The 24,210-nt window shown below is 44.9% G+C and overlaps 1 protein-coding gene across 15 annotated transcripts in view; it reads right to left on the reverse strand.

The window, feature by feature from the left end:
- abhd6a (abhydrolase domain containing 6, acylglycerol lipase a) overlaps positions 1-23,392 on the reverse strand; it is a 77,057-nt gene extending 53,665 nt beyond the window's left edge. For 13 of the 15 annotated variants that reach the window (XR_014382097.1, XR_014382104.1, XR_014382102.1 and 10 more), the window contains exons 1-3: positions 23,124-23,340; positions 15,677-15,815; positions 3,023-3,182 (exon numbers count right to left, since the gene is read on the reverse strand). Coding sequence is in view for 1 of the 15 variants with exons in the window: in NM_001140355.1 (NP_001133827.1) it covers positions 3,023-3,182; positions 15,677-15,795 (279 nt within the window). In the remaining 14 variants the exon portion in view is untranslated. 15 annotated transcript variants of the gene reach the window in all.
- Positions 23,393-24,210: the final 818 nt, after the last annotated feature.

Raw genomic sequence — 24,210 nt, forward strand, 5'->3', positions numbered from 1 at the left:
AAGTTAGGCAAAGATTTTCCTCCTTCCCCAATGGTCATAATTGCCTTCAATATGAAAACAAATAAGTCTCCTTCGTACACAGACTCATACATTTCTATTTTAACGTTCAATAGTTATGTCAAATCAATAATGATGTTTTGAAGGGATGAATGGTCTCTCGATGGACTTGGCTATTGCGCCTGTCAGATTATTAGTTGTAATAATTCTAACATTCTCTCAGCTACTTTCTTTGTGATTGCCCACTGATATGTGTAGTTTAAAAACATATCCAGACTGGTCAGAACCTGGCTGTTGGACTGGTCAGAACCTGGTTATGGACCTGGCTATGGGATGCAGGGGGGAGACTAGTCAGAACCTGGCTGTGGGACTGGTCTGAACCTGGCTGTGGGACTGGTCTGAACCTGGCTGTGGGACTGGTCTGAACCTGGCTGTGGGACTGGCTATGGGATGCAGGGGGGAGACTAGTCAGAACCTGGCTGTGAGACTGGTCAGAACCTGGCTATGGGACTGGTCTGAACCTGGCTATGGGACTGGTCAGAACCTGGCTATGGGACTGGCTATGGGATGCAGGGGGGAGACTAGTCAGAACCTGGCTATGGGACTGGTCTGAACCTGGCTGTGGGACTGGTCTGAACCTGGCTGTGGGACTGGTCAGAACCTGGCTATGGACCTGGTCAGAACCTGGCTATGGACCTGGTCAGAACCTGGCTGTGGGACTGGCTATGGGATGCAGGGGGGAGACTAGTCAGAACCTGGCTGTGGACCTGGCTATGGGATGTAGGGGGGAGACTAGTCAGAACCTGGCTGTGGACCTGGCTATGGGATGCAGGGGGGAGACTGGTCTGAACCTGGCTATGGGACTGGTCTGAACCTGGCTATGGGACTGGTCAGAACCTGGCTGTGGGACTGGTCTGAACCTGGCTGTGGGACTGGTCTGAACCTGGCTGTGGGACTGGTCAGAACCTGGCTATGGACCTGGTCAGAACCTGGCTGTGGGACTGGTCAGAACCTGGCTATGGACCTGGTCAGAACCTGGCTGTGGACCTGGTCAGAACCTGGCTATGGACCTGGTCAGAACCTGGCTATGGACCTGGTCAGAACCTGGCTGTGGGACTGGTCAGAACCTGGCTGTGGGACTGGTCAGAACCTGGCTGTGGGACTGGTCAGAACCTGGCTATGGACCTGGTCAGAACCTGGCTGATGGGACCTGGTCAGAACCTGGCTATGGACCTGGTCAGAACCTGGCTATGGACCTGGTCAGAACCTGGCTATGGACCTGGTCAGAACCTGGCTATGGACCTGGTCAGAACCTGGCTGTGGGACTGGTCAGAACCTGGCTATGGACCTGGTCAGAACCTGGCTGTGGGACTGGTTTAATTACTTGTTACTTTTATTTGTTATTCTTATCCGTATTTTTTTTAAACTGCATTGTTGGTTAGGTGCTCGTAAGTAAGCATTTCAATGTTGTATTCTGCACATGTGACTAATAAAATTTGATTTGATGACCAGCTGATCAAATCAAATGTTATTTGTCACGTGGGCGGACGATGTGGGGCGGATGATGTGGGGCTGATGATGTGGGGCTGATGATGTGGGGCGGATGATGTGGGGCGGATGATGTGGGGCTGATGATGTGGGGCTGATGATGTGGGGCGGATGATGTGGGGCGGATGATGTGGGGCGGATGATGTGGGGCGGATGATGTGGGGCGGATGATGTGGGGCTGATGATGTGGGGCTGATGATGTGGGGCTGATGATGTGGGGCGGATGATGTGGGGCGGATGATGTGGGGCGGATGATGTGGGGCGGATGATGTGGGGCGGATGATGTGGGGCGGATGATGTGGGGCTGATGATGTGGGGCGGATGATGTGGGGCGGATGATGTGGGGCTGATGATGTGGGGCTGATGATGTGGGGCGGATGATGTGGGGCGGATGATGTGGGGCTGATGATGTGGGGCGGATGATGTGGGGCTGATGATGTGGGGCGGATGATGTGGGGCGGATGATGTGGGGCGGATGATGTGGCTGCATGTGCCGTTGTGGCGTGTCCTTCCCACTGCTAGCAACAGAACACAACCCTTGCTGCTCAGCACACCCAATATTCTGCTTATCATAGTGACCAATCCAGTCCAAAAACAAGTCACGAGAAGGCCAGTCCGAGTCACCAATTGTCGAGCAGGCAAGTCATGAAAATCGGGACTCGAGTTCGAATCCTGGACACAAGTACTACAACACTGCTGTTTACTATGTTCACTGTATAGTCTGATGTACTATGATACTGTTTACTATGATACTGTTTACTATGTTCACTGTATAGTCTGATGTACTATGATACTGTTTACTATGATACTGTTTACTATGTTCACTGTATGGTCTGATGTACTATGATACTGTTTACTATGTTCACTGTATGGTCTGATGTACTATGTTCACTGTTTACTATGTTCACTGTATGGTCTGATGTACTATGATACTGTTTACTATGTTCACTGTATGGTCTGATGTACTATGATACTGTTTACTATGTTCACTGTATGGTCTGATGTACTATGATACTGTTTACTATGTTCACTGTATGGTCTGATGTACTATGATACTGTTTACTATGTTCACTGTATGGTCTGATGTACTATGATACTGTTTACTATGTTCACTGTATGGTCTGATGTACTATGATACTGTTTACTATGTTCACTGTATGGTCTGATGTACTATGATACTGTTTACTATGTTCACTGTATGGTCTGATGTACTATGATACTGTTTACTATGATACTGTTTACTATGATACTGTTTACTATGTTCACTGTATGGATGGTCTGATGTACGATGATCACTGTATGGTCTGATTTCAGGTAGACATTATCTGTGATATTTATCAGACACTCAAAGCAACTTAAAGTGAGTGTATTTTTAGTAAATGTGATTCCTGCAAAATGTGTGCAAGGTTGTCCTATGGTTGTCCTATGGCTGTCCTATGGCTGTCCTATGGTTGTCCTATGGCTGTCCATACTGTACCTTAGCCACAGGCAGCCACATGTCCTTGTTAGCAGAAAAGCCGTGGAGCATGAGAATAGAGGGGCGGCCTGGACCAGGCTTCCCTCTGTGGGAGTAACAGAACCGGTAACCTCTGTTCTCAGAGTAGACAACCTGCAGGCCCAGCCGGCGACGCCAGTACCTGATACGGGGGGAGACAGTCATGGGTCAGTTAGCTAGTTAGGAGAAAGATAGAACATAGAGTCAGTTAATGACAAATAGAAAGACAGTAACAGTAAAAACAACAGTATGTGCAGTGGGGAACCCCCCCCCCCCAATGGACATAAAGGGCTTGTCGAGTAACCCCCCCCCCCAACAATGGACATAAAGGGCTTGTCGAGTAACCCCCCCCCCCCCCAAACAATGGACTATTCCCCCCCCCCCCCCAATGGACATAAAGGGCTTGTCGAGTATTCCCCCCCCCCCAACAATGGACATAAAGGGCTTGTCAAGTATTCCCCCCCCCCCCAACAATGGACATAAAGGGCTTGTCGAGTATCCCCCCCCCCCCCCATGGACATAAAGGGCTTGTCGAGTAACCCCCCCCCCCCAATGGACATAAAGGTCTTGTCGAGTAACCCCCCCCCCCCAATGGACATAAAGGGCTTGTCGAGTAACCCCCCCCCCCCATGGACATAAAGGGCTTGTCAAGTATTCCCCCCCCCCCCCCCCCCCCATGGACATAAAGGGCTTGTCGATTATCCCCCCCCCCCCCATGGACATAAAGGGCTTGTCGATTATCTCCCCCCCCCCCCCCCATGGACATAAAGGGCTTGTCAAGTATTCCCCCCCCCCCCCCCCCCCCCATGGACATAAAGGGCTTGTCGATTATCCCCCCCCCCCCCATGGACATAAAGGGCTTGTCGATTATCTCCCCCCCCCCCCCCATGGACATAAAGGGCTTGTCGAGTAACCCCCCCATGGACATAAAGGGCTTGTCGATTATCTCCCCCCAAGGACATAAATCACACAGATTCAGCAGTGTTTATTATAGGAGTCCACGACAGGGATTTTCCCAGTGTATTTTAGCAACAGTGGGTAGCTTCCTTCGTTAGCAAGAAGCGCGAGTCATCAAGAAGATGGTTGAATATGGCGCTGTTCAGCAGTGAAAACCTTCTAGGATCGATTTCAGCAGTTGACAAAAGAAGAAAAGGTCTGTTTTCTGTCTGTTATCCCCAACGAAAGACATTGCCTTTATTGAAAGACTTGGCTGCCCCAGCTAAACTTGACTGATCTGAAGGAATTGCTTACAAGTGTACAAGAGATTTCTTTATAGGCAGAGAGATTTACTTTTCGTAACCGTAAGCAGCTTGTTGGTGAAACGCTTTATGAGTACATTGCTGCCAATGGAAGAACAGCGAGGGACGCGAGGAAAGCAACCCCACTGCGCAACGATGACGAGGAGAGAGACTATAAGTGTTGTTTCTGCACTGAAAGAAGAAGGGCTCTGCTGAAAAGCACGAGTCAGCAGCTCAGTGAGAGGTCTACACACCAGACATCACACTCGAAGAGTGGACAAGAAGTGAACTTGATTGACAAAGGAGAAGAAGAGTGCCTCGGCGCTGTGTCTTGGCTGTGGACAGCAGCAGAGGACAAAACTGAATTAGGGCCTCTTCAATGTGAAAGCTGACAGAGTATGTGAAACCATCATGCAACGGTCCAGGGTAATGGAGTGAAACCATCATGCAACGGTCCAGGGTAATGGAGTGAAACCATCATGCAACGGTCCAGGGTAATGGAGTGAAACCATCATGTAACGGTCCAGGGTAATGGAGTGAAACCATCATGTAACGGTCCAGGGTAATGGAGTGAAACCATCATGCAACGGTCCAGGGTAATGGAGTGAAACCATCATGCAACGGTCCAGGGTAATGGAGTGAAACCATCATGTAACAGTCCAGGGTAATGGAGTGAAACCATCATGTAACGGTCCAGGGTAATGGAGTGAAACCATCATGTAACGGTCCAGGGTAATGTAGTGAAACCATCATGTAACGGTCCAGGGTAATGGAGTGAAACCATCATGTAACGGTCCAGGGTAATGGAGTGAAACCATCATGTAACGGTCCAGGGTAATGTAGTGAAACCATCATGTAACGGTCCAGGGTAATGTAGTGAAACCATCATGCAACGGTCCAGGGTAATGGAGTGAAACCATCATGTAACAGTCCAGGGTAATGGCGTGAAACCATCATGTAACGGTCCAGGGTAATGTAGTGAAACCATCATGTAACGGTCCAGGGCAATGTAGTGAAACCATCATGTAACGGTCCAGGGTAATGTAGTGAAACCATCATGTAACGGTCCAGGGTAATGTAGTGAAACCATCATGTAACGGTCCAGGGTAATGTAGTGAAACCATCATGTAACGGTCCAGGGTAATGTAGTGAAACCATCATGTAACGGTCCAGGGTAATGTAGTGAAACCATCATGTAACGGTCCAGGGTAATGTAGTGAAACCACCATGTAACGGTCCAGGGTAATGTAGTGAAACCACCATGTAACGGTCCAGGGTAATGGAGTGAAACCATCATGTAACAGTCCAGGGTAATGGAGTGAAACCATCATGTAACGGTCCAGGGTAATGTAGTGAAACCATCATGTAACGGTCCAGGGTAATGTAGTGAAACCATCATGTAACGGTCCAGGGTAATGGAGTGAAACCATCATGTAACGGTCCAGGGTAATGTAGTGAAACCATCATGCAACGGTCCAGGGTAATGGAGTGAAACCATCATGTTACGGTCCAGGGTAATGGAGTGAAACCATCATGTAACGGTCCAGGGTAATGGAGTGAAACCATCATGTAACGGTCCAGGGTAATGGAGTGAAACCATCATGTAACGGTCCAGGGTAATGTAGTGAAACCATCATGCAACGGTCCAGGGTAATGGAGTGAAACCATCATGTAACGGTCCAGGGTAATGTAGTGAAACCATCATGTAACGGTCCAGGGTAATGGAGTGAAACCATCATGTTATGGTCCAGGGTAATGGAGTGAAACCATCATGTTATGGTCCAGGGTAATGGAGTGAAACCATCATGTAACGGTCCAGGGTAATGGAGTGAAACCATCATGTAACGGTCCAGGGTAATGTAGTGAAACCATCATGTTATGGTCCAGGGTAATGTAGTGAAACCACCATGTAACGGTCCAGGGTAATGGAGTGAAACCATCATGTTATGGTCCAGGGTAATGTAGTGAAACCACCATGTAACGGTCCAGGGTAATGGAGTGAAACCATCATGTTATGGTCCAGGGTAATGGAGTGAAACCATCATGTTATGGTCCAGGGTAATGGAGTGAAACCATCATGTAACGGTCCAGGGTAATGTAGTGAAACCATCATGTTATGGTCCAGGGTAATGGAGTGAAACCATCATGTTATGGTCCAGGGTAATGGAGTGAAACCATCATGTTATGGTCCAGGGTAATGGAGTGAAACCATCATGTAACGGTCCAGGGTAATGGAGTGAAACCATCATGTAACAGTCCAGGGTAATGGAGTGAAACCATCATGTAACGGTCCAGGGTAATGGAGTGAAACCATCATGTAACGGTCCAGGGTAATGTAGTGAAACCATCATGTAACGGTCCAGGGTAATGGAGTGAAACCATCATGTAACGGTCCAGGGTAATGGAGTGAAACCATCATGTTATGGTCCAGGGTAATGGAGTGAAACCATCATGTTATGGTCCAGGGTAATGGAGTGAAACCATCATGTTATGGTCCAGGGTAATGTAGTGAAACCATCATGTAACGGTCCAGGGTAATGTAGTGAAACCATCATGTTATGGTCCAGGGTAATGGAGTGAAACCATCATGTTATGGTCCAGGGTAATGGAGTGAAACCACCATGTAACGGTCCAGGGTAATGGAGTGAAACCATAAGATTAAATCTGATCATATGTGATCTACTTAAAGCTACTCTGACTTCGAAAGGCTTTGCAGATTAAACATTGGCAATAAATAGTCCCCAGCCCTCCAAACCCTTCTCTCTCTCTCTCTCTGTCTCTCTCTTTCCTTACAGAGGACGACACAACAGAAAGAGAGTGGAGTTTGACCTCTAAACTGCTGCAATATGAAAATAGCTCTGGTGATTCCACTTCCCCCGGGATAGACTGACTTAAGGAAAATGTGTGTGTGTGTGTGTGTGTGTGTGTGTGTGTGTGTGTGTGTGTGTGTGTGTGTACAATGTTCATCTAAGATCGTACTATTGACCTTGGATGAGTGATTCAACACAACACTCCCAGCCAGAGCCAAGTCCCCAAAGCAGCCTTAGTGACAGGATCATGACGGACAGGACAGCTAGTGGGGCCTCTCTGTTCTATCTAGTCAGTCCACAGAAGGTAATTCTACTGAACAGATGCCCTAACTTAATTTGACCCATTTTTTAAAAAACAGGAAAAGAATCCCGCAGCAACAGGAAATGTGAATTATAATGAATGGACATTTTTGTTGGAGTTGTTTAGATTTTTTTCGTTAGGTCAAATCAAGTCAGAAATGTATAAGTGGAAATTACAAACTTTATGATTATAATTTTTTTTATTGAACCTTTATTTAACTAGGCAAGTCAGTTAAGAACAAATTCTTATTTACAATGACGGCCTACCGGGGAACAGTGGGTTAACTGTCTTGTTCAGGGGGCAGAACGACAGCTCGGGGATTCGATCCAGCAACCTTTCGGGTTACTGGCCCAAAGCACTAGGCTACCTGCCACCTTTTAAAACCTCGAACACAGTACAATCTTGCATTTCTACGACAACAGGGAGGATCAAATTAAGATATGGCATCTGTACTCCTTTGTATTGCCTTCAGATAATACTGTGTTGCTCCCTGCTCTGGGTGGCCTTTTACTCCACTAGATTAGAAATAAGGCAAAAGGTAATGGTTGAGTATTGTCAAGGGTAGAAATAGGAAACAAATCACTATGGAAACTCCCCAAATTCTATGTAACAAACACATCGAAATTCCACCCATGTCAATATAATGACTTCACTTTGGGAAATCTGTCTCCCCACCCCAATTCCACCCCCTGGGTACAGTGCTATAACAACGACTAAAATAGGAAGAATAGACAAAACGGTCGTTGTGGTACAGAAACAGAATGTTAGGGATGGATCTAAATTTACATAATGGGTAGCTGGAAAATGTGGGGAGGGTCATACGCTTTTAACATTTCAGTCAAGGGGACGGTTTAGTATTTCGTTAATCTAGTCCAAGGGGACCCTTGTGGCTCAGTTGGTAGAGCATGGTGTTTGCAACGCCAGGGTTGTGGGTTCGATTCCCACGGGGGACCAGTACGGGGGGGAAAAAAACTAAAAAAAAAATAATAATGAATTGAAATGTATGCATTCACTACTGTAAGTCGCTCTGGATAAGAGTGTCTGCTAAATGACTAAAATGTAAATGTAATGGGGAGGGTTATGTCATTTGTAATTGATGAAATGTAAATATTTCTCAGTGTTTTAGAATGAGTTGCTTATTAGTCTATATATCCCCGATGCCACCCCTCATCTGATTCTCCGCTGGGCGAGCAATATCAAGTACGCCTATAGGATATTTAGTGTAGTCTTAAATCAAATAATCTATAGGCTATGAAGTACACGCTGGGAGAAGCACAGAGCACAGTTATATTTTAAGATAGCTGCTGGGACCAGTACGGAGAATTTTTTTTAATGAAATGTATGCATTCACTACTGTAAGTCGCTCTGGATAAGAGCGTCTGCTAAATGACTAAAATGTAAAATGTGTAAATAAAACCAGGCTGCATTAGGGCTGTGGCGGTCACGAAATTACGTCAGCCAGTGATCGTAATGAAAATAACTGTCGGTCTCACGGAAATTGACCGTTAATTAACATAAACACATTCAGCATCTCCTGGCTTCCACACACAGCCTACAAGCCACTGATGCTGACCTTTGGAACATCTATATTCTAATAAATCCATGAAATACATGCCTACACCTTCACAATAAATCCATTGTTTATTTTAGACAGGTCTAAAGACAACATGATATGAAGAAAATGTAGTCTATTTCAGAAGAACAGAACAACATACTCTGAGTTGTCCTGATGTTAGGTCCTGATCTGGCTGTGCCAAATGGCTGTGGGCTACGCTGGTTCATTTAGCAGACTAGATTAGCTTAGAATTCCGTGGCATTATTTTATAGCATGAGGAATACAATTGAACAAACCTGAATAAAATATAAATATTTTCTCCAAACGATTTGAGGGAGTGCTCACATGTTGCTGTTCTGTGTTGAGTGGTTAACAAAGAAATAGGTCCTCCTATATGCTTAATTTAGAGTTATTAATGTAACTTTAGTTGTTCTACAAACGTTGGGCTATATGTTTTGATTAATACATTGTAAGGCTGCATGATGAGACTAATGATGATTTGAAAAAAAGTCGCTTGAAAAGGCATGAGCTCTGCTTTGTTTTTTTTGCGCAGGCTGTACACACTTCATCAGTCTCTCATTCACAATTTGACAAGTACTTGATAAAGCCTCGAATTTCACGGCAGCATCCCCTTTGTGGCCGTAATGCACCCTAAAAAAAATCCGTTCTTCACATTACAAGCGCAGCAATGCACACATGGCAGCAGGCTATAAGCGCAAATGTTCCATTAGCAAAAACACCATTATCAAAAGTAAACGCAAATGTGATTATGTGTAACCGATGTGAAATGGCTAGCTAGTTAGTAGTGGTGCGCACTAATAGCGTTTCAATCGGGTGACGTCACTCGCTCTGAGACCTGAAGTAGTTGTTCCCCTTGCTCTGCAAGGGCCGCGGCTTTTGTGGCGCGATGGATAACGATGCTTCGTGGGTGTCAGTTGTTGATGTGTGCAGAGGGTCCCTGGTTCAAGCCCAGGTTGGGGCGAGAAGAGGGACGGAAGCTATACTGTTACATATGCATGTAATACTTTTATTATAAAGGGGCATTTTTATGGTGAAAATTATCTTCCCCAAACTTGAAACTCACGCTCTGCTTATGTATCCCAGTTAGGCTCTAAACCCCTTGTAAAGTGGATTAATGTGCTTAATTTTAATAAGTTATTTGGCCACTTTAGTTGTGATACAAACTTCATCAAAACATATAGGATTATGGGCTACGCTACATGAGGTGTGCAACTATGATTCAAAAAAGTCACACCTGTGAATGATGCTGGGCATCATTTACAAGTGATAGTATATAATTCACAAGTGATAAGCTAATAGTCACCCATCAAACTATTATTGATTTAATCTTGTCTTTACATATACTAAATAATATGTGTTTCGAAACAGGGACAGCGGAAAAACATGTAATCTATGAATTTACATAGCGAATAGAGGACGCTTTTCCCGAGATTCATTTTCATGCCAGCCAGGTAGGTAGGCTATACTCCTGTTGTAAAGATAAGCAATGTGCTTAATATTAGGAAAGTTGAGAAATAAATATAGTAGGCCAAGTCTATAGAAAGCTGATGGGATCCTCCTCTTTTTAGTAGAGGCCATCACTCTGTTTTCTCACGCAATTGCATAGCCTACAGAAATGTTACGCAACATGAGCTCATGAGCTCTCATGAAGTGTTTGATTTGATTTTCCATTACATTTATGTCAGAGTGATTAGAGAGACAGTAGAGTGCTGAGTACCAGGCAGTTAGCAAGTTTGGTAGGCTACTAACGACCAGCAGGAGCATCAGAGCTCGGAGAAGACTAATTATCGTGACTAAATGTGGAATTTGACTGCCTTCATAACTCGTGACCGCCGGTGTGGCGGTTGCCCTAGGCTGCATTGCACACTGTAATTGATATTCCAACCCTGAGCCTGCTCTGCTCTTGCTGATCCAACAGGTTGTTGTGAGCTGTCTAACTAACCTAACTAAGTTCAGGAGGAGAGTCATATGCTTCTTCATTATTTAAATTTTATCTCGTCTAAAAAATGCACTCTAGCCTGTATGTTCTGTTCAGTTTGAGCAGAAGAGCACGAAGGTGAGAAGGAGGACCGGAGGTCAACTTTGATAGGTTGCTACTACTATAATAGAATATTATTAAAAACAATATGTTTCCTGCCCCATGATGTATTTATCAGAGTTATTGACTTCACGATAAGCTAGATTCTGCTAACTTACACTGTGATGCTGAAACACGATAAGCCAGATTCTGCTAACTTACACTGTGATGCTGAAACACGATAAGCCAGATTCTGCTAACTTACACTGTGATGCTGAAACACAATAAGCCAGATTCTGCTAACTTACACTGTGATGCTGAAACACAATAAGCCAGATTCTGCTAACTTACACTGTGATGCTGAAACACAATAAGCCAGATTCTGCTAACTTACACTGTGATGCTGAAACACGATAAGCCAGATTCTGCTAACTTACACTGTGATGCTGAAACACGATAAGCCAGATTCTGCTAACTTACACTGTGATGCTGAAACACGATAAGCCAGATTCTGCTAACTTACACTGTGATGCTGAAACACGATAAGCCAGATTCTGCTAACTTACACTGTGATGCTGAAACACGATAAGCCAGATTCTGCTAACTTACACTGTGATGCTGAAACACAATAAGCCAGATTCTGCTAACTTACACTGTGATGCTGAAACACGATAAGCCAGATTCTGCTAACTTACACTGTGATGCTGAAACACGATAAGCCAGATTCTGCTAACTTACACTGTGATGCTGACACTTGAAGCAGCAGTCGCGGCACAATCAATCAGAAATGGACATCTCATGGTGCTGAAAGACACATTCCAGTAGGCATAACCTATTTCAACGTCTTCATTTTAATTACTAAAAAACAAGATGGCTTTGTGTTGGAGTCTATTTCTTCCTATTTATGAAATAAGAGTTAGGTCTACATGTTTGACAGACGAAATTAGGCTAAAGGCTGCTGTATCAATAGATTTGTCATCCAATTCCTCCACCCACTCTTTAAATAGACTTCCTCCAGTGTCAGTGAAGGGCTGTTAAGTTAAAACCAGGACCTGAATGGAGCGGGTATGAAACCAGGACCTGAATGGAGCGGGTATGAAACCAGGACCAGAATGGAGCGGGTATGAAACCAGGACCAGAATGGAGCGGGTATGAAACCAGGACCTGAATGGAGCGGGTATGAAACCAGGACCTGAATGAAGCAGGTATGAAACCAGGACCTGAATGGAGCGGGTATGAAACCAGGACCTGAATGGAGCGGTATGAAACCAGGACCTGAATGGAGCGGGTATGACACCAGGACCTGAATGGAGCGGGTATGAAACCAGGACCTGAATGGAGCGGGTATGAAACCAGGACCTGAATGGAGCGGGTATGAAACCAGGACCTGAATGGAGCGGGTATGAAACCAGGACCAGCATGGAGCGGGTATGAAACCAGGACCAGAATGGAGCGGGTATGAAACCAGGACCTGAATGAAGCGGGTATGAAACCAGGACTTGAATGGAGCGGGTATGACAGGGTGTTCCATAGGCCTTCCTTTATTAAAGAGAGTCTTACCACTCGTTAACTTAAGATTTTGGAGAAAATCTATCTGATTATAGAAAAGTGATCTATAACAGCGGTTTGGTCCGCAAAGCTTTATGATACAAACCAGCTGTTTGGGAAAGAGGTGACTCCAAAACATATAGGGATATAATTGTTTCGTTTCTTTGACATTCAGGAAGTACAACCTTCTATAGTCGAGGAGACAAAAAAATTACTTCCCAAGCAAAGTACATCTATTACTATCACTATTAATGAATTAAAGCTATTCACTTTCTGTACAATAGAAGATGTTTCAACTCAGACAGCTTTTAGGGAAATACTTATGACCTTCTCTCATTGGGTTAAACCATAGAAGAAGAATAGACAGCAGTACTCTGTCTGGGGGCGGAAAGGTAGGCCCCACTCTGTCTGGGGGCGGAAAGGTAGGCCCCACTCTGTCTGGGGTGGAAAGGTAGGCCCTACTCTGTCTGGGGGCGGAAAGGTAGGCCCTACTCTGTCTGGGGTGGAAAGGTAGGCCCTACTCTGTCTGGGGTGGAAAGGTAGGCCCTACTCTGTCTGGGGTGGAAAGGTAGGCCCTACTCTGTCTGGGGTGGAAAGGTAGGCCCTACTCTGTCTGGGGTGGAAAGGTAGGCCCTACTCTGTCTGGGGGTGGAAAGGTAGGCCCCACTCTGTCTGGGGGCGGAAAGGTAGGCCCCACTCTGTCTGGGGGCGGAAAGGTAGGCCCCACTCTGTCTGGGGGCGGAAAGGTAGGCCCCACTCTGTCTGGGGGCGGAAAGGTAGGCCCCACTCTGTCTGGGGGCGGAAAGGTAGGCCCCACTCTGTCTGGGGGCGGAAAGGTAGGCCCCACTCTGTCTGGGGGCGGAAAGGTAGGCCCTACTCTGTCTGGGGGCGGAAAGGTAGGCCCTACTCTGTCTGGGGGTGGAAAGGTAGGCCCTACTCTGTCTGGGGGTGGAAAGGTAGGCCCTACTCTGTCTGGGGGTGGAAAGGTAGTCCTACTCTGTCTGGGGGTGGAAAGGTAGTCCTACTCTGTCTGGGGTAGAATGGTAAAACTAACTTTTGAAAGTACCATGCTCAGATTCCTAATGACGTCTCAGATTAAATTATTTGCAAACAGGGACAGTTTCAATGCAAATAAGACACTGTTTTGGCATTGGAGAAATATGATAAAATGAACACATAGTCCTCTCTCTCTCCGTCCATTCTTCGCCTGTAATTTGTGTGGTGTTAAAAAAATTATCTAATATGTAAAATGACGTAGAATTGCTATTTTTTTTCTCTGACCTGCAAATACGATGATAAACTCAGCAAGAAAAAGAAACGGCCCTTTTTCAGGACCCTGTCTTTCAAAGATAATTCGTAAAAATCCAAATAACTTCACAGATCTTCATTGTAAAGGGTTTAAACACTGTTTCCCATGCTTGTTCAATGAACCATAAACAATTAATGAACATGCACCAGTGGAACGGTTGTTAAGACACTAACAGCTTACAGACGGTAGGCAATTAAGGTCACAGTTATGAAAACTTAGGACACAAAAGAGGCCTTTCTACTGACTCTGAAAAACACAAAAAAAAAGATGCCCAGGGTCCCTGCTCATCTGAGTGAACGTGCCTTAGGCATGCTGCAAGGAGGCATGAGGACTGCAGATGTGGCCAGGGAAATAAATTGCAATGTCCGTACTGTGAGATGCCTAAGACAGCGCTACAGGGAGACAGGACGGACAGCTGATCGTTCTCGCAGTGGCAGACCACGTGTAACAACACCTGCACAGGATCGGTACATCCGAACATCACACCTGCGGTACAGGATGGCAACAACTTCCCAAGTTACACCAGGAACGCACAATCCCTCCATCAGTGCTCAGACTGTCCTCAATTGGCTGAGAGAGGCTGGACTGAGGGCTTGTAGTCCTGTTGTAAGGCAGGTCCTCACCAGACATCACCGGCAACAACGTCGCCTATGGGCACAAACCCACCGTCGCTGGACCAGACAGGACTGGCAAAAAGTGCTCTTCACTGACGAGTCGTGGTTTTGTCACACCAGGGGTGATGGTCGGATTCGCGGTTATCATCGAAGGAATGAGCGTTACACCGAGGCCTGTACTCTGGAGCGGGATCGATTTGGAGGTGGAGGGTCTGTCATGGTCTGGGGCGGTGTGTCACAGCATCATCAGACTGAGCTTGTTGTCATTGCAGGCAATCTCAACGCTGTGCTTTACAGGGAAGACATCCTCCTCCCTCATGTGGTACCCTTCCTGCAGGCTCATCCTGACATGACCCTCCAGCATGACAATGTCACCAGCCATACTGCTCGTTCTGTGCGTGATTTCCTGCAAGACAGGAATGTCAGTGTTCTGCCATGGCCAGCAAAGAGCCCGGATCTCAATCCCATTGAGCACGTCTGGGACCTGTTGGATCAGAGGGTGAGAGCTAGGGCCATTCCCCCCAGAAATGTCCGGGAACTTGCAGGTGCCTTGGTGGAAGAGTGGGGTAACATCTCACGGCAAGAACTGGCAAATCTGGTGCAGTCCATGAGGAGATGCACTGCAGGACTTAATGCAGCTGGTGGCCACACCAGATACTGACTGTTACTTTTGATTTTGACCCCCCCTTTGTTCAAGGACACATTATTCAATTTCTGTTAGTCACATGCCTGTGGAACTTGTTCAGTTTATGTCTCAGTTGTTGAATCTTGTTATGTTCATACAAATATTTACAAATGTTAAGTTTGCTGAAAATAAATGCAGTTGACAGTGAGAGGACGTTTCTTTTTTTACTGAGTTTAGATTCATGCAATGCTTTTACAATAAATGATATCTTTCCACCCCTAATCTTGTCCACAGTGGTCTTCGAACCCACAAACTTCAGGCCCGCAGCCCTGTGTGCTATCAAAATTCCTGCGTTGCCATGTAATGCTTACAGGACGAAGAACAGTTACTAAAATGGCATATCCAAGGCTCTGGTCTGACCAAGAAGTGAGGCTAAATGGTAGATATGTTCTCTGCTATCCACTTAATCTTTTAATTATTATTTTGGGTATAGGGGTCACTTGTTTTGTTTTTTTCAAGCGTTCAGGGAGGGTTTAGGTAAAATCTATTTTGCTGAAGGGACGGCAAACCATTTTCACTCCCTTAGTGCAGTTCTTACCAGTTATAAACATGGATAATAGCTGCAGGCCACATGTAGAATGAGGCAAAGAAGGCCAGGATAGGGATGACTAGAGTTCCTCCCGCCAGGACAAACATGTTCACCACGTCTACATCCATGGCTGTAGCGCTGCAGTTACCTGCAACAACACACAGTTATAAACACCTGCAACATGAACCAGTTAAACATATTAACACCTGCAACATGAGCCAGTTATACATTAACACCCGCAACATGAGCCAGTTAAACATTAACACCCGCAACATGAGCCAGTTAAACATTAACACCCGCAACATGAGCCAGTTAAACATTAACACCCACAACATGAGCCAGTTAAACATTAACACCCGCAACATGAGCCAGTTATACATTAACACTGTGACGACCCTCCCACTCTGTCTGCTGTATTTTCTCTCTTTGCTCTTGTTCCTTATTAGGATGCCAGTGGGCGGAGTTGGAAGGGTCGTCAGCTAGATGGGAAACACCTGGGCTCGGGTGTGTCCCAGGATAAAGGCACCTCTTCCACATTCATTGGGAGACTCTCTCCATGCAGACACCTTGTTTTTGGTTGTGCTAGTTATGGTATCTAATAAATATATATTTTTGATACTACTTGTCTCCACGTTGTCTCCCTTTTGTTGCGAACTCTGAGCCGGTTCGTAACAACACCCGCAACATGAGCCAGTTAAACATTAACACCCGCAACATGAACCAGTTAAACATATTAACACCCGCAACATGAGCCAGTTATACATTAACACCTGCAACATGAGCCAGTTTAACATATTAACACCTACAACATGAGCCAGTTTAACATATTAACACCTACAACATGAGCCAGTTAAACATATTAACACCTACAACATGAGCCAGTTAAACATTAACACCTGCAACATGAACCAGTTAAACATATTAACACCCGCAACATGAGCCAGTTAAACATATTAACACCCGCAACATGAGCCAGTTAAACATAAACACCTACAACATGAGCCAGTTAAACATAAACACCTACAACATGAGCCAGTTAAACATTAACACCTGCAACATGAGCCAGTTAAACATTAACACCTACAACATGAGCCAGTTAAACATATTTACACCCGCAACATGAGCCAGTTAAACATATTAACACCTACAACATGAGCCAGTTAAACATTAACACCTGCAACATGAACCAGTTAAACATTAACACCTGCAACATGAACCAGTTAAACATATTAACACCCGCAACATGAGCCAGTTAAACATATTAACACCTACAACATGAGCCAGTTAAACATATTTACACCCGCAACATGAGCCAGTTAAACATTAACACCCGCAACATGAGCCAGTTAAACATATTAACACCTACAACATGAGCCAGTTAAACATATTTACACCCGCAACATGAGCCAGTTAAACATATTAACACCTACAACATGAGCCAGTTAAACATTAACACCTGCAACATGAGCCAGTTAAACATTAACACCTACAACATGAGCCAGTTAAACATATTTACACCCGCAACATGAGCCAGTTAAACATTAACACCCGCAACATGAGCCAGTTAAACATATTAACACCTACAACATGAGCCAGTTAAACATATTTACACCCGCAACATGAGCCAGTTAAACATTAACACCTACAACATGAGCCAGTTAAACATATTAACACCTACAACATGAGCCAGTTAAACATATTAACACCTACAACATGAGCCAGTTAAACATATTAACACCCGCAACATGAGTCAGTTAAACATTAACACCTGCAACATGAGCCAGCACGCATTTCTCTTACTCTAACAGTATAAAGCGCTGTGTTCTCCAAACAACTATTGGCTTGTTCTTCTGTCTGTAAAGAAACAGGGCGGGGTATCGGTTAAACTGCCCAACGATTGGATTAGAAGAAGCCACTCTGCGTCTTCCCCAGACAGACACACGCGCATCTCTAATTCACTCACTCAAACATTGTGTATGAATCAGAAACCTTAGCTAGTCATTGTTGTTAAATCTGGTTGTTTTAGTCAGTCTACTTGGCTGAGGCCATATGGATTGTTTTAGTCAGGCTACTTGGCTGAAGCCATATGGATTGTTTAGTCAGTCTACTTGGCTGAGGCCATAGGATTGTTTAGTCAGTCTACTTGGCTGAGGCCATATGGATTGTTTTAGTCAGTCTACTTGGCTGAGGCCATATGGATTGTTTTAGTCAGTCTACTTGGCTGAGGCCATATGGATTGTTTTAGTCAGGCTACTGGCTGAGGCCATATGGATTGTTTTAGTCAGGCTACTTGGCTGAGCCATATGGATTGTTTTAGTCAGTCTACTTTGCTGAGGCCATATGGATTGTTTTAGTCAGGCTACTTGGCTGAAGCCATATGGATTGTTTTAGTCAGTCTACTTGGTTTTAGTCAGTCTACTTGGCTGAGGCCATATGGATTGTTTTAGTCAGTCTACTTGGCTGAGGCCATATGGATTGTTTAGTCAGTCTACTTGGCTGAGGCCATATGGATTGTTTTAGTCAGGCTACTTGGCTGAGGCCATATGGATTGTTTTAGTCAGGCTACTTGGCTGAAGCCATATGGATTGTTTTAGTCAGTCTACTTGCTGAGGCCATATGGATTGTTTTAGTCAGGCTACTTGGCTGAAGCCATATGGATTGTTTTAGTCAGTCTACTGGCTGAGGCCATATGGATTGTTTTAGTCAGTCTACTTGGCTGAGGCCATATGGATTGTTAGTCAGTCTACTTGGCTGAGGCCATATGGATTGTTTTAGTCAGTCTACTTGGCTGAGGCCATATGGATTGTTTTAGTCAGTCTACTTGGCTGAGGCCATATGGATTGTTTTAGTCAGTCTACTTGGCTGAGGCCATATGGATTGTTTTAGTCAGTCTACTTGGCTGAGGCCATATGGATTGTTTTAGTCAGTCTACTTGGCTGAGGCCATATGGATTGTTTTAGTCAGCCTACTTGGCTGAGGCCATATGGATTGTTTTAGTCAGGCTACTTGGCTGAGGCCATATGGATTGTTTTAGTCAGTCTACTTGGCTGAGGCCATATGGATTGTTTTAGTCAGGCTACTTGGCTGAGGCCATATGGATTGTTTTAGTCAGTCTACTTGGCTGAGGCCATATGGATTGTTTTAGTCAGGCTACTTGGCTGAGGCCATATGGATTGTTTTAGTCAGCCTACTTGGCTGAGGCCATATGGATTGTTTTAGTCAGCCTACTTGGCTGAGGCCATATGGATTGTTTTAGTCAGCCTACTTGGCTGAGGCCATATGGTTGTTTTAGTCAGCCTACTTGGCTGAGGCCATATGGATTGTTTTAGTCAGCCTACTTGGCTGAGGCCATATGGTTGTTTTAGTCAGCCTACTTGGCTGAGGCCATATGGTTGTTTTAGTCAGCCTACTTGGCTGAGGCCATATGGTTGTTTTAGTCAGCCTACTTGGCTGAGGCCATATGGATTGTTTTAGTCAGCCTACTTGGCTGAGGCCATATGGTTGTTTTAGTCAGCCTACTTTGTCTGCTTGATATTATTATTTATTCAGGCCCAGGAATTTTTACTGAGCGACTGATCACTAGAAAATACAATGACAAATGCAGATTATTTTGATTGTACAAAATGTGGTGGCATAAAATGTCAGGAGAGAAGTTTTGCTCCTCTCTAAAGCGAACCAATATATAGGTCAAGTGATTTACCCTACCTTCATCTAAATGTGTCTGGAGTAAATGCAGGCAGCAGTAGCCAGCCATGCATTAGACTATTTATTAACCTAACGATGTGCTCTGTGGTGAACTCTGAGTGATAGAGCAGTATTGTTAGTGAAGAAACACAAGCCACATCCTTCCTAACTACCTACCGGCTTTACAAGCCCTAAGAAACATCTGTTCCAAAGTCCCCAATGTGCCTCTGTTCGTTCCTGTTCTTCAACTGTGTGTGTGTGTGTGACACCCCTAAACCTGGATTCCTGCTCCATCTTCTGATTAGCATTCTGACCCGATGCGCCATGGTAGCAGAAACAATCCTGAACATAGCTTACAGTCCATGGTAGCAGCGACAGTCCTGAACCTAGCTTACAGTCCATGGTAGCAGCAACAGTCCTGAACCTAGTTTACAGTCCATGGTAGCAGAAACAGTCCTGAACCTAGTTTTACAGTCCATGGTAGAAGAAACAGTCCTGAACCTAGTTTTACAGTCCATGGTAGCAGCAACAGTCCTGAACCTAGCTTACAGTCCATGGTAGCAGCAACAGTCCTGAACCTAGTTTACAGTCCATGGTAGCAGAAACAGTCCTGAACCTAGTTTACAGTCCATGGTGGCAGGAACAGTCCTCAACCTAGTTTTACAGTTCATGGTAGCAGCAACAGTCCTGAACCTAGTTATATAGTCCATGGTAGCAGAAACAGTCCTGAACCTAGTTTACAGTCCATGGTAGCAGAAACAGTCCTGAACCTAGTTTTACAGTCCATGGTAGCAGCAACAGTCCTGAACCTAGTTTTACAGTCCATGGTGGCAGCAACAGTCCTGAACCTAGTTTTACAGTCCATGGTAGCAGAAACAGTCCTGGACCTAGTTTTACAGTCCATGGTAGCAGGAACAGTCCTGAACCTAGTTGTACAGTCCATGGCAGCAGCAACAGTCCTGAACCTAGCTTACAGTCCATGGTAGCAGAAACAGTTCTGAACATAGATTACAGTCCATGGTAGCAGCAACAGTCCTGAACCTAGTTTTACAGTCCATGGTAGCAGCAACAGTCCTGAACCTAGTTTACAGTCCATGGTGGCAGCAACAGTCCTGAACCTAGTTTTACAGTCCATGGTAGCAGCGACAGTCCTGAACCTAGTTTTACAGTCCATGGTCGCAGAAACAGTCCTGAACCTAGTTTTACATTCCATGGTAGAAGCAACAGTCCTGAACCTAGCTTACAGTCCATGGTAGCAGCAACAGTCCTGAACCTAGCTTACAGTCCATGGTAGCAGCAACAGTCCTGAACCTAGCTTACAGTCCATGGTAGCAGCGACAGTCCTGAACCTAGTTTTACAGTCCATGGTAGCAGAAACAGTCCTGAACCTAGTTTTACAGTTCATGGTAGCAGCAACAGTCCTGAACCTAGCTTACAGTCCATGGTAGAAGCAACAGTCCTGAACCTAGTTTACAGTCCATGGTAGCAGCAACAGTCCTGAACCTAGTTTACAGTCCATGGTAGCAGCAACAGTCCTGAACCAAGCTTACAGTCCATGGTAGCAGCAACAGTCCTGAACCTAGCTTTACCGTCCATGGTGACAGCAACAGTCCTGAACCTAGTTTTACAGTCCTGAACCTAGATTACAGTCCATGGTAGCAGCAACAGTCCTGAACCTAGCTTTACCGTCCATGGTGACAGCAACAGTCCTGAACCTAGTTTACAGTCCATGGTAGCAGCGACAGTCCTGAACCTAGTTTTACAGTCCATGGTAGCAGGAACAGTCCTGAACATAGTTTTACAGTCCATGGTGACAGCGACAGTCCTGAAGCTAGATTTACTGCCCATGGTAGCAGCAACAGTCCTGAACCTATTTTACAGTCCATGGTAGCAGAAATAGTCCTGAACCTAGTTTTACATTCCATGGTGACAGCAACAGTCCTGAACCTAGCTTTACCGTCCATGGTGACAGCAACAGTCCTGAACCTAGTTTACAGTCCATGGTAGCAGCAACAGTACTGAACCTAGTTTTACAGTCCATGGTGACACTGACAGTCCTGAAACTAGCTTTACAGTCCATGGTGACAGCAACAGTCCTGAACCTAGTTTACAGTCCATGGTAGCAGCGACAGTCCTGAACCTAGTTTACAGTCCACGGTAGCAGAAACAGTCCTGAACCTAGTTTACAGTCCATGGTAGCAGAAACAGTCCTGAACCTAGTTTTACAGTCCATGGTAGCAGCAACAGTCCTGAACATAGTTTTACAGTCCATGGTGACAGCGACAGTCCTGAACCTAGATTTACAGCCCATGGTAGCAGCAACAGTCCTGAACATAGCTTACAGTCCATGGTAGAGGCAACAGTCCTGAACCTAGTTTTACAGTCCATGGTAGCAGCAACAGTCCTGAACCTAGTTTACAGTCCTGAACCTAGTTTTACAGTCCATGGTAGCAGCAACAGTCCTGAACATAGCTTACAGTCCATGGTAGAGGCAACAGTCCTGAACCTAGTTTTACAGTCCATGGTAGCAGCAACAGTCCTGAACCTAGTTTACAGTCCTGAACCTAGTTTTACAGTCCATGGTAGCAGAAACAGTCCTGAACATAGATTACAGTCCATGGTAGCAGAAACAGTCCTGAACCTAGTTTTACAGTCCATGGTAGCAGCAACAGTCCTGAACATAGCTTACAGTCCATGGTAGAGGCAACAGTCCTGAACCTAGTTTTACAGTCCATGGTAGCAGCAACAGTCTTGAACCTAGTTTTACAGTCCATGGTAGCAGCAACAGTGTTGAACCTAGTTTTACAGTCCATGGTAGCAGAAACAGTCTTGAACCTAGTTTTACAGTCCATGGTGACAGCAACAGTCCTGAACCTAGTTTTACAGTCCATGGTAGCAGCAACAGTCCTGAACCTAGCTTACAGTCCATGGTAGCAGCAACAGTCCTGAACCTAGTTTACAGTCCATGGTAGCAGCAACAGTCCTGAACATAGCTTACAGTCCACCCTAGTCATTACAGTCCACCCTAGTCATTACACACAGACACACACACACACACACACACACACACACACACACACACACACACACACACACAGTAGAGGTGGGTCTTCAGGTGAACGGAGATAATTAGAGCAGAGATCCTACAGCAGCACACACTGCAGTAGTGCATCTCATACAGGACTCCCAAATGGCACCCTATTCCTAAAAGTAGTGCACTATGTAAGGGAATTATGGTGCCATTTGAGTTTAGTTATGTAAAAAGGGTCAGCTCTGAGCAGACCATTAAGAGCCAAATGACATCAATTGGAAACTGCAGTAATTCACCATTCAGGAAACTGTGCCATGTATTCACCCAATCCCCCTAGGGGTGTCGACTGTCTATTGTTCTGCATAGGGACTGCTGACTCATTTTTCAGGACACACTATGAAATTATTACGTATAACACAGCCTCACAATTTCCCAATAAAAACTATTGAAACAAAATAATGATGTTACTTTCTGTTTAGTTTTTTTTACACATCAGACACACACAGATAAAAATCAGATCAGGTGCCGGAAAATAGCCAATAGCCAGAAAAACACCCACGGTCGTTATAATAGAACTCACTAATATCCTTATTCGCTAATATGGTTATCAGTAGGCTAATCGGCCATCTTTAAAATGTCAACTTTCAGGTGAATAGGCTAGTTTTTTCTGGCCGGCCATAGAATCTGGCTACACAGTATCAAATGCATGCAATTAATGTCTATAGTCAGTTGTTTGGTTACCGTACTGTATGTAGGCTAGACTTCGAGTTGTTACAATGAAACGCTCCTCTCGTTCTCTCCCTCTCTTCTCTTCCTGCCGCCGACCCTGCTCAATCAAAGTCTTTCTCCGAAAATACCCGAGTAATCTTCACCGAAAGCCTACATTTCTATCAGCTGACTCTTCACCTAGAGATGTCATGAAGCAATGTTCACTGAGAGATGTAACGACGTTTCATCTATCTTAAAGGGAAGGACGATAAAAGCAACAACAAGCAAAAAATACATAAAATGACTGCCGACAACAAGTCAAGGAAAAGGAAGATCGACCAATTTTTGTAATTTTTTTTAATTTATTTTTTGGAAGCTCGACCAGTAGAGAGGGAGACAGATCTACTTTTATGTAAGTGCTTGACCGAAGAGGGTCGTCAGAAACGTGAGAGAACAGCCAAAGCCAGTGACATTAATGCGCTGTCTCAAACAATTTGTGAATGTTTATTTCAATTATGTAGTATACCAGACACCTACTTATATTTTATTATTCATGTTCAAGTCATAAATGATATCTTTCCTACCATTTCAACCCAAACAGTGTATTTCATTGTGTGTTGATGCATTTACAGTTGAAGTCAGAAGTTTACATACACTTAGGTTGGAGTCATTAAAACTCGTTTTTCAACCACTCCACAAATTTCACTCCACGTGTTTCTTGGCCCAAGCAATTATCTTCTTATTGGTGTCCTTAAGTAGTGGTTTCTTTGCAGAAATTCGACCATGAAGGCCTGATTCACACAGTCTCCTCTGAACAGTTGATGTTGAGATGTGTCTGTTACTTGAACTCTGAAGCATTTATTTGGGCTGCAATTTCTGAGGTGCAGTTAACTCTAATGAACTTATCCTCTGAAGCAGAGGTAACTCTGGGTCTTCCTTTCCTATGGCGGTCCTCATGAGAGCCAGTTTCATCATAGCGCTTGATGGTTTTTGCGACTCCTATTGATATAAACTTTCAACATTCTTGAAAATGTTCCCATATTGACTGACCTTCATGTCTTAAGGTAATGATGGACTGTCGTATCTCTTTGCTTATTTGAGCCGTTCTTGCCATAATATT

Source organism: Salmo salar, chromosome 22 (genome assembly GCF_965601325.2).
Source record: "Salmo salar chromosome 22, fSalSal1, whole genome shotgun sequence".
NCBI lineage: Eukaryota > Metazoa > Chordata > Actinopteri > Salmoniformes > Salmonidae > Salmo > Salmo salar.